Raw genomic sequence first — 10,630 nt, 5'->3', positions numbered from 1 at the left:
CACTCCAGTCCCCAATGGCCTCCTATTTTCCAGTGCCTGAAGGTATCAGCAGTGAAGTCTGCAAAAAGGCAAAGATGATAGCCTGCCCCTTCCTCTGGGAGCTCTGCACCTCGGAGGTATGAACCAGTTGCCAATCTGTACACACCTATAGGATGTGGCTGGAGGCAACTTGAGAAGTCCTGAACAGTCAGGAGGAACAGGAACAGGGACTTGCTTAAAAAAGAAGTCTGGTCACATTTTTGTAGAGTGGCTATGCTGTGCTGGGGGTTCACTTCAGTCCCTGGTTGCCTCAGACACTCTGAAACTTGAAGACTGAAATGGCTAAGTTGTCCAAACGGCAAAGATGACAGTCTGGTCCTTCCCCTGGAGCTCTGACTCAGGGAGGTCTGAAACCTCTGTCAGCCAGAGAACAGCAGTGAAGGTGGCTGGAGACCCTGGTTGAAAGCCTGCACCCAGTGTTTACAAATGTGGTCGGAGACTGACTTAAACACGAGTCTGGCCACATTTTTGGAGGGTGGCTGTGCTGCACTGAGACACCACTTTCATCCCTGGTCAGCTTGGGCTCTCCAAAGCCCATGGGCCAGAACGGCTAGGTACCCAAACAGCAAAGGTGGTGGCCCTCCCCTCTCTCTGGGAACTCTGTCCCAGGAAGGTTTCAAATCTCCGTTGGCCAGGGAACACTAGTGGGGGTAGCTAGAGGCCTCAGGTGGGAGGTCCTGTCCAGTGATGAGGAACAGGATCAGGGCCTGCTTACAGAAGCAGTCTGGCCATGATTTGGTAAAGCAGCTGTGCCGTGCCACAGGATCTCTTCTGCCCTTGATGGGTTTGTAGTCTCCAAAGCCCACACACTAGAATGACTAAGTTGTCTGAACAGGAAAGATGGGGGCCTGCCCCATCTTGTCTCTCAGAGTTTATCCTGTGTGATGCAGCTTAATGTTTAGGCTGTTAATTTTGCTGTCAACATTAGAGTTGTTCAGAAAGAATCTCACTGTTATCTTTTAGGTTAGATATATGAGAATTCATTTTTTTCCTGTAAATAAACCTGTTCATGTTTGTTCTCTGTAAAGAAGTCTCTTTCATCTATTTGACATTGATCACAGTCATGTAGGGCAGTAGTCAGTCTAAAACGACATGATAGGATTTCCATTTCCAGTGTTTCCTAGCTGTGTCTTACATTCTGCAGTTCAGAACTGAGCATTCTCAGTGGTCAAAATGCTAAGCTGTCCACTCTACTGAAATACTGATTTTTACTCATGCTTCCTCATTCAATTTTACAGCCTTAAGAAGTTTATCATTATTCTCAGTTGTCAAAATGCTAAGCTGTCCACTGTACTTAAATGCTGACTTTTGTTAATGATCCTCCCTTAATTTTACAGCCTTTAGAAGTTTATCATTCTTTGCTTTCACACTTTGAATTTCCTCCAAAAGTTTCTTTTCCCTTAGCTGGCTCTGCTCTTTTATTTTGTCTACTTTCAGTCTCAGCATGGCAATTTCTTCCTGCAACATGCGATTTTCATGCAAGAGATCTTTTTCTTTCTTATTGGTAAGAGAAACCTAAGTAAACAAAGGGAACTTTTAATTAGCACTCAAGAGAATGAAATATCATGATTTCTTCTGAAATTAAAGTATGACATTTATATTTGTATAAGGAAAGAATTCCCATAGTGGATATTTAACTGGAAAAAAGTTGGACAAAACTTCAAATCTAAAAATGTGTAAATTCCAAAAAGTTGAAATACTTATTTAAAGACCATGAAAAATAAGTCACTAGAGGATTTTTAGAATTTCAGAATTGGAAAAGCCTTTCTCTGAATTATAAAAAACACAAATGCATAAAATATAAGATTAATAAGCTTGAGTATATTTTTTAAATTGGGTTTATTCTCTGATATCTAATCTATCAACCACACCATTGTAAGAACCTTAGCTATGCATATATTTGGACAGAAGCAATTTCTTAAAGTTCTTTAAGTTCCTTTTTCTGAAGAAAGTTTTATCAATATACTACTTTTCTAATATTTTTACAGTCAGTTATAAGAATTGCATTTATTCATAACTGTTTAAGCATTGTACCCTTCCACAATGTACATGTAGGCATCTAAACATTGCACTTCTGTTTTAAAAATCCTGTGTGCTTTCCAAAATACATAAAGTTGTCTTTTAAATAAATACACATATTAAAACATTTGAAAATGACTAAAGAAAATACCTCAGAATTCATTTTCTTTTCAGCCACTTCCATCTGCTCTTGTTTACCAGTCAGAATCTCTTGTGATATTCCAGCATTCTGTTCTTCCGAAACTTGCTTCTGGGTATCATTTTGTTCATCACTAGAAGAAATTTTGATTTTCATGAAATACTGGAGGTGTCCCTAAAATGATCTACAGGGCAACATGGTGCCATCAGATGTCATTCACACAATGCATATCTGCACATTAATCCAAGACAAGGCAAAGGGGTCTCACATCTCTTACCCCAGCTCTCCCCAACCATGTTGGCACCAGGGACTGGTTTTGTGGAAGGTAATTTTTCTGTAGACCTGAGTTGGGGGATGGTTGCAGGATGATTCAAGCACATAACATTCATTGTGCATATTATTTCTATTATTACTTATATATAATGAAATAATTACATAGCTCACCATAATGTAGAATCAGTGGGAGCCTCAGCTTGTTTTCCTGCAACTAGATGGTCCCATCTGGGGGTGACAGTAGATGGTGACAGATCATAAAGCATTAGATTCTCATAAGGAGTGAACAACCTAGATACCCTGTGTAAGCAGCTTACAACAGGGTTTGAGTCACACTACTATGACAATCCAATGCCACCACTGATCTGACAGGAAGAGGAGCTCAGGCAGTAATGAGTGACAGAGAGTGGCTTTAAACAGATGTAACTTTGCTTGCTCACCTGCCACTAGCCTCCTGCTCTGTGGTCCAGGTCCTAACAGTCCAGGGACTGGTACTGGTCCATGGCCTGGGGATTGGGAAGCCCTGTGTTAACCCATACTTTTTATATTTATTTTTGGGAAACACTTTCCACTTATATTCTTGATTCCTCTGTATTTTATAGACAACTCAGAAATTCCTTTTGGAACAAGACAGGGTCTAATATTGTGTTTTTAACATACAACTTTGAATTAATTTTATCTGTGTATGTGACAGAGATGTGAAATAAAGTAATCATTAATCACTTTTGATTTTACTTTTATTTCATGCATGTTAAGAATAAAACTGGGAAGTCCTAGGCAGAGCAATTGGGCAAGAGAAATAAAGGACATCCAAATTGGAAAAAAGAAAGTCAAATTATCTCTTCACCAATGATATGATCTTATCCCTAGAAAACCCTAAAGACTCCTACAAAACACTCCTAGACTTGATAAATGAATTCAGTAAAGTCTCAGAGGCTACAAAATGTACAAATACCAATGAGTAGTACCACTATACACTACCTACAACCAAGTTGCGAGTCACGTCAAGAACCCAGTCCCTTTGACAATGGCTGCAAAAGAGTAAAATACCTAGGAAAATACGTAACGAAGGAGGTGAGTCAACTATAAAAGGATAACTGGAAAACACCAATGAAGAAAATCAGAGATGACACAAATAAATGAACATACATCCTATGTTCCTGGACTGAAAGCATTGATATTGTGAAAATGATCATAGTGCCCAAAGAAGTCTACAGATCCAATACAATTTCTATCCAAGTACCAATGTCATTCTTCACAGAGTTATTTTAAAAAGCTGCCATTCATGTAGAACCACAACAGAGCCTGAATAGCAGCACACACACCAAGCAAAAGGAACAAACATGTTGGCATCACATGACCTGAAAACTGTAATTATTTTTAATGAGGTAAAAATGCATAAGAATATTACTGTTATTGTACAGAGAAGACAGTGAACAAGAAAAGGAATTTAAAAAGAGAATATCACTACCATATACATATATTAACTGACAAAGAGACTAAAATCTCCTACTGGAGTTTATGTTAGGACTTGAACAAAAGCTTCTAGAAATACCAATAACAGAAACAAGGCAATTAATTTTAAGGAATAAATTATGCAAAGAAATATGTATTTTAAAAAATGTAAATAGATCTTCCTGAGAGCTATTATTAACCAATTCATCGTGACCACAATTTTAAAATGAGGTCTAAAATTCTGGAATACAAAATAGTTTCATTTTGAACATAGTTAATTGAAGGCAACTTTTAAACAGAAAATGTTAGTTAAAGTTGAGTATAACTTAGGAAAGAAATGACCTGTACCAATGGTAACAAGAAGCCACCCAGAGCCAGTTTGAAATCTAATCAACCAATCAATGACCACTGGTCTTGCTCACCAACCAATACAGATGTGAGCAGCTTGCTTCTGAAATACAGCCAAGCAGCAGCACCTGCTCCATCAGAATAGCCAGTGCCGGAGCAGTATTCCTCTTACTATAGGAAGCAAAAAATTTCCAACTCTCTCATTTTATTTCAAATACCAAAGGTTCATAATCCCTTGAAAAGAATTTGTAAGTTCATTAAATGTGCCACCCCAATTTTTTTTTTTTTAAAGCAGGTGGCCAGGTGCAGTGGCTCATGCCTGTAATCCTAGCACTTTGAAGGGCCAAAGTGGGTGGATCACCTGAGGTAAAGAGTTCGAGACCAGCCTGCCCAACAAGGTGAAATTAGTAGTCTCTACTAAAAATACACAAATTAGCCAGGTGTGGTGGCATGCCGCTGTAATCCCAGCTCCTCAGGAGACTAAGGCAGGAGAAATACATGAACCCAGGAGGCGGAGGGTGCAGTGAACTGAGACCCCACCACTGCACTCCAGCCTGGGTGATAGAGTGAGACTCTATCTCAAAAATCAAATCAAATAAAATACTAGTAAAGTTTGCAATTCCTCTGACTCAGTTTACCATAATTACAATTATGATTACAAATAAAAGAATAAATAATGAATAACCACAATATTGGGCTTTTCTCCCTAAATAAAAAAATTAATATAAAGAATGTAGCTTATTATAAAAAGCCAAAACAATAATTAAAATGCATATAATTACCAGACAAAACTAATAGAATGACCCATGTCAAAATTTTAAAGTGAGAATCAATCAAACAACATACCCAGGATAAACTCCATTCACTCATTTAATAACGATTTATTAGGTAGCTACATCCAATACGCTAGGCCTTTTTCTAGGCAGTGAGGATACAGTAGTGAAAAATAAAATCCTTATTCATGAGAGTGAGATAAACACACAATAACAACAGACAGAGAAGACAAAAGATACAGTATGTTAGAGGAGAAAAACTAAAGCAGGAAAATGAAACGTTTATGTGTTTGATGGGGAGGGTGGTAGGAAAGTTGGGATGGTCAGAAAAGTCTCTGCTGAGAAAGGGGATTTCTTTCTTTCTAATACAAAAAACCTTTTATTTGTATATCAAAGACTCTAAGAAATGATGATATAAGGTTAAGAGTGTTGATGTCAAGATACAAATGGATTTGAAGTTAGAGATGATAAATCACTTTGTTTCATTGAACCTTCCCTTGGTTACATTAGAGAGCCTCCCTGGTACACTCCCAGTTGAATCTTAAGCATGATGCATCTGGGTAGTACATGGTTCTTCCTCAGAAAGTGGTTGTTCCATAATGTGTTTCTTTTTACCCTTTTTCTACTTCTTAGCAGAAAGGAGGTTTTAAATAAAGAACTGAAGGAATGGAAAGAGTAAGCTAGGAGGATATCCGTGGAAAAAGCATTCCGGACACAGGGAACTGCCAACTACAGAGGTGTGCTTGGAGTCTTTAAGCACTAGGGGTAGAGAAGGGATGGCAAGAAGTTCAGTGTGGCTAAAGCAGAGCAAGGGAGATAATTAGGAGGAAATTTGATACATACTCAGAGTGAAATGGGAGGCAATCAGAAGGGCTGGGGCACAGGACTGACACAATTTGACTTATATTTTAGGTACATCCACTGAGTTAAGAATTGATGAAAAGGGAAGTTTTTAAAAGCCAGGACTATCAATTACCAGTCTATGACACTCATGTAGACTGCAGATGAGGGTGGCTCAGATGTAGAAGATATGACTGGCTTCTGGACATATTCTTCAGATAGACCTGACAAGATTTACTGAGAGAATAGATGTAAGGTGTGAGAGACGGAGAGAGAGATGAGTCAAGAATGACAACGAGATTTTTGGCAGAGCAACTGGAAGAGTTGCCCTTAACCAAAGTAGGAAAGAATACATGAGGGGTAGATTTCAGAAAGGCCATTAGTAGCCCAATTTTGGGTCTGACAAGTGTGTGATACCCAATAGCTAACCAAATAGAGATATCAAGTAGGCAGGCTCATATGGAAATCTGGAATTAGGGAGAGAGATCTGAGCCAGAGACATACATTTGGAAATCACTAGCATATACACGGTAGAAAAAGTCACGAGGGGCTGGGTGCAGTGGCTCATACTTGCAACCCCAACACTTTGTGAGGCCAAGGCAGAGAGATCACCTGAGGTCAGGAGTTTGAGACCAGGCTGGCCAACATAGGGAAATGCTGTCTCTACTAAAAATACAAAAATTAGCCGAGCATGGTGGCACGAACCTGTAATGCCAGCTACTCAGGAGACTGAGGCAGGAGAATCACTTGAACCCAGGAGGTGGAGGTTGCAGTGAGCCGAGATCACACCACTGAACTCCAGCCTGGGTGACAGAGTGAAACTCTGTCTCAAAAAAAGAAAAAGTCATGAGAGAGAAGATTGAGGACTGAGCCCTCGGAAAAAACAATGTCCAAATGGAGAAAGATGAGGAGGAGCAAGCAAAAGAGGCCATGATGAATGGATTAGAAAGGCAGGAGGAAAAGCCTGAGGGACTGAGGTCCTGAAAGCCAAGTTGAAGACGCTGTTAGAGAGGAGATGTCCTCCATTGGCTCAAATTCTGCTAACAGATTAAATAAAATGAAGTGTACGAAAAATGCCTAGATTTATTACAGAAAAAAATTAGTGATAATCTTGAGGAAAAACAACGTTGGAGGAGTACTGAAACTGAAGACTTACTGGTGTGAGATCAAGAGTGAATGAAAAGAAAATTGAGTTCATGAGTGTAGACATGTTCTTTTAAGGACATCATACTTAGAAGTCATGGCTGAGAATGTTGTTATTTTCTTCCACAGTCATGGAAAATAATAGACAATTAATTTCAAATTTTATATAACAGGTGTAGTCTTCAAATTTTACATAACAATTATATATTTTAAAAGTTATAAAATTATACACATGTGGCATTAAAAATGCCAGACTGAGGTGTTAAATTCTTAAAAGTATAGAACTAAAAGTCACCTTAAACAATTCTAGATTCCATAAGCTGAATATCACTTTGTTCATGCTTATACATAAAGACCAAGAAACACTAAACGTTTCAAGGAGAGTATTTCTGGCTTGATAAAAATCAGCCAATTCTAGAACAGTTGATACTCATCAAATATACAAAGTAATTGATCACAGTAAACTACTGAGTTCTATTAACAGGAATAAAGTGGCAGAAATGCAGAAAATAGTCTTATGTTATAAATGAAATTTTAAAAATTATATGAAGTCACTGTGGAAAAATGTGGTGTGGTGAATACTGAAATATATCCTTTTCTAAAAGGAAGGATAATGTCACACATGCCGGACACTTTTATGAATAAGAGTTACTGCATTAGTAGCACCTTCCTTTTAGCACAAGGTCAGCACATTAGCACCTGTGGGCCAAATCCCACTGCCTGTTTTTGTAAGTCAAGTATCTTGGAACCCAGCCACGCTTATTCACTCTACAGTTCACAGAGTCAATTAGCTGGGTGTGATGTTGCACACCTGTGGTCCCAGCTAGCAGAGAGGCTGAGGTGGGAGGATCACTAGAGCCCAGAAAGTTGAGGCTGCAGTGAGCCATGATCACAAAACCGCACTCCAGCCTGGGCAACAGAGACCCTGTCTCAAAATTATATATACAGTCTGCAAAGCCTAAAATATTTACTAACTGACTCTTTGCAGAAAAATCTGACCAAATCCTGGTTTAGTAGATGAAAGATCCTTTGATACATTTTAATAAAAGTTTTACCCAATATACTGAAATGTTTATATTAAATATAGATTCCCATACAATCCCTTGGCAATATTCAGATTGAAGATCCAATATTTCAGCACTCAGGCACTGACAACAAAAATTTAATAACTAGCAATCAAGGTACAGTGTCAATGGAGCATGCAGCTTCCATTTGCAACACAGCAGATATTACAAGAATTCTAACAAAATTATCTTAAGATGTGTTATCAAAGTAAAGGTTTTAAATACATTTTAATTGTGAAATAATCCGTATACTCTAGCTCTAACCTCATTTGTAAAAAATGGTTCCATACTACATTATTTTCTGGGAATGAAAATTGAGCTATTTCCTATTGGTAAGGATTTACTTTTAATAATGATAAATTCCTACTGATAAGGATCCATCTTTTGATATAATGATGCTGTAATAAATGTTCTTATATGTAAGTATATACGTAACTAATCTATACAAGTATTCTTAACATACATATATAACCTTACTATGTTATATATGTGTGTGTGAATATGCTACTCAATTAATGTTCAAAATGCATTTACCAACAGTGTACGACATGTCTTTTTCAATGAGACCATTTCCTTTGCAGCAACACAGATGGAGCTGGCGGCCACTATTCTAAGCAAACTAATGCAGAAACAGAAAATCAAATGCCACATATTCTTACTCATTTAGTGGAAACTAAACAATGAGAACTCATGGACACAAAGAGGAGAATAACAGGCAAAAGGGTCTACTTGAGGGTGGAGCATGGCTGGAGGGAGACGACCAAAAAACTACCTTTTGGATATTTTGCTTATTATGTGGCTGATGAAATAATCTGTAGCCCAAACTTCCATGATACAGTTTACCTATATAACAAACTGCACATGTACCTCTGAAGCTAAAATAAAAGTTCACTAAAATGTAAAGAAATTCCTTTCCCCTCACATTTGCCAATACTCGTTATTTTTCAAATAAATTAATGACTGGAAAAAATGGTAACTCATTTTTTGCTGATTTTCATTTTTCTGATTACTAGGCAAGGCTGAATATCCTAGGAAAAATAAAAAATTTTTAATCATGAATATTAGCCCAAATTAGGATTAGTTTGACAGCATATGGCTGTCTCCTATTAAATGTTGTCATAGGCTTACCTGTGATACTCTTCATTCTCAGTGTCAGGAAATTGCTGACTTTCAGGTGTTCTGCTCTTGCTTTGTGGAATTAATCCATCATCACCATTGCCAGCAGTGGCATCATTAGTCAGGTTTTCTGGTAATCCCATATTATTACTTCCGTGCTTCTTCATGTCTTCTTCAGCCTTGAGTGGAAGTTTGATATTAAGGATATTCACTTTATTGAATAAAAAGAACCTTTTTGATTGATTTTATCAATTGACTCAGTTTGTCATTATTGTAGTCATTAAAAATATTTCACACTTAAGTTTGATCATATATACAGAACAATTACCCTCTAATTTTAAGATGTAATTATCATATCATTGTAAAGTTTGCTTCATTTCTGCTTGACTGAATAAAACAGAATTTTTCAAAATTCAAAAAGGGCCCTCCTTCATTTTGTGCTTTTATTCCCAATGACTCTTCAGAATCTTATATATGTATTTATCCCATTTGACTCGTGGAAACACACAAATAAAAAGACAAAGATGCAAAATGTGTCTTCTTCTGTCTTTACCACCTAGATCTCACATTAAGCAGTCAGATTTAGAGGATGAGACACTGTGGGGCTTCAGGAATAGAAAGGAAGATTGCCCTTTTCTGCACTGAGATATTCTTCTCCCCCACTGCCTTTGATCATTTTTTTTCATTTGGTCCCTGGGATATCAAAAACATGATGGTTCTCACTGAAACATGGGAACCAAAGTTCGCCACAACACAAGGAGCAGAGTGAAACTGCTGAGGTACAAGCGTGGATGCCCAGAAAATAAGATGCTCCCCAAATTTCACATTCCATAGCCATACGATTTTCTAGCTGGAAGATACACAGAATAAGAAATTATCTTCTTTAGCCACATTAACTATTGATAATCAGACTAAAACCAAGAAAGATAAAATGGTTGATCCAAAGCTCCTAAAGTCGCATGACCTAGCACTTTACGGCACCATTCAGGATTATTCCATAATAATGAAAGAATATTTCTGGGGTTTGTATCTCTTTAAAACTCAATCTACAGAATTCTTTCTGAGTTAAATATTAAATTTTTCACTGATGATTTATGCTACTTACATGATAGGATCATGTATGCCTATACTTACAACACTTTATTAAACAACATAATGTAAACATCTAATTCAACAGAAACGTTTGAATATAATGGTATACCTCTCTATCACAATCCTTGTTTATTTCTGGTTCTTGAGACATTTCCTGCAAATGCAAAAATAGAAGGTTAATTTGTTGTATTTCTGTGATGTTTCCTCTTTTGGAATGCATGTTTTAAAAATAAGTTTATTTTAAGTAATCAAGTATAGACAATGAAAAATTAGAAAATAATTAAAATTAAAATTTAACTGTTAAAATAAATAATTAATTAAAATTAAAA

General features: G+C 37.2%; 1 protein-coding gene across 1 annotated transcript in view; it reads right to left on the bottom strand.

Annotated features, from left to right (window-relative positions):
- Positions 1-552: 552 nt before the first annotated feature.
- The window catches only part of LOC139358581 (POTE ankyrin domain family member G-like), a 30,178-nt gene continuing 20,100 nt past the window's right edge, over positions 553-10,630 (bottom strand). The window contains exons 8-11 of the mRNA XM_071079812.1: positions 10,411-10,455; positions 9,222-9,388; positions 2,210-2,330; positions 553-1,554 (exon numbers count right to left, since the gene is read on the bottom strand). Of these exons, the coding sequence (XP_070935913.1) occupies positions 1,351-1,554; positions 2,210-2,330; positions 9,222-9,388; positions 10,411-10,455 (537 nt within the window). The 3' untranslated portion in view covers positions 553-1,350. The remainder of the gene's footprint in view (positions 1,555-2,209; positions 2,331-9,221; positions 9,389-10,410; positions 10,456-10,630) is intronic.

The sequence above is a fragment of the Macaca nemestrina genome, chromosome 15 (genome assembly GCF_043159975.1).
Source record: "Macaca nemestrina isolate mMacNem1 chromosome 15, mMacNem.hap1, whole genome shotgun sequence".
Taxonomy (NCBI): Eukaryota; Metazoa; Chordata; class Mammalia; order Primates; family Cercopithecidae; genus Macaca; species Macaca nemestrina.
Note: the sequence above shows the minus strand (reverse complement) of the source record. Positions and strands in the feature narration are given on the sequence as shown.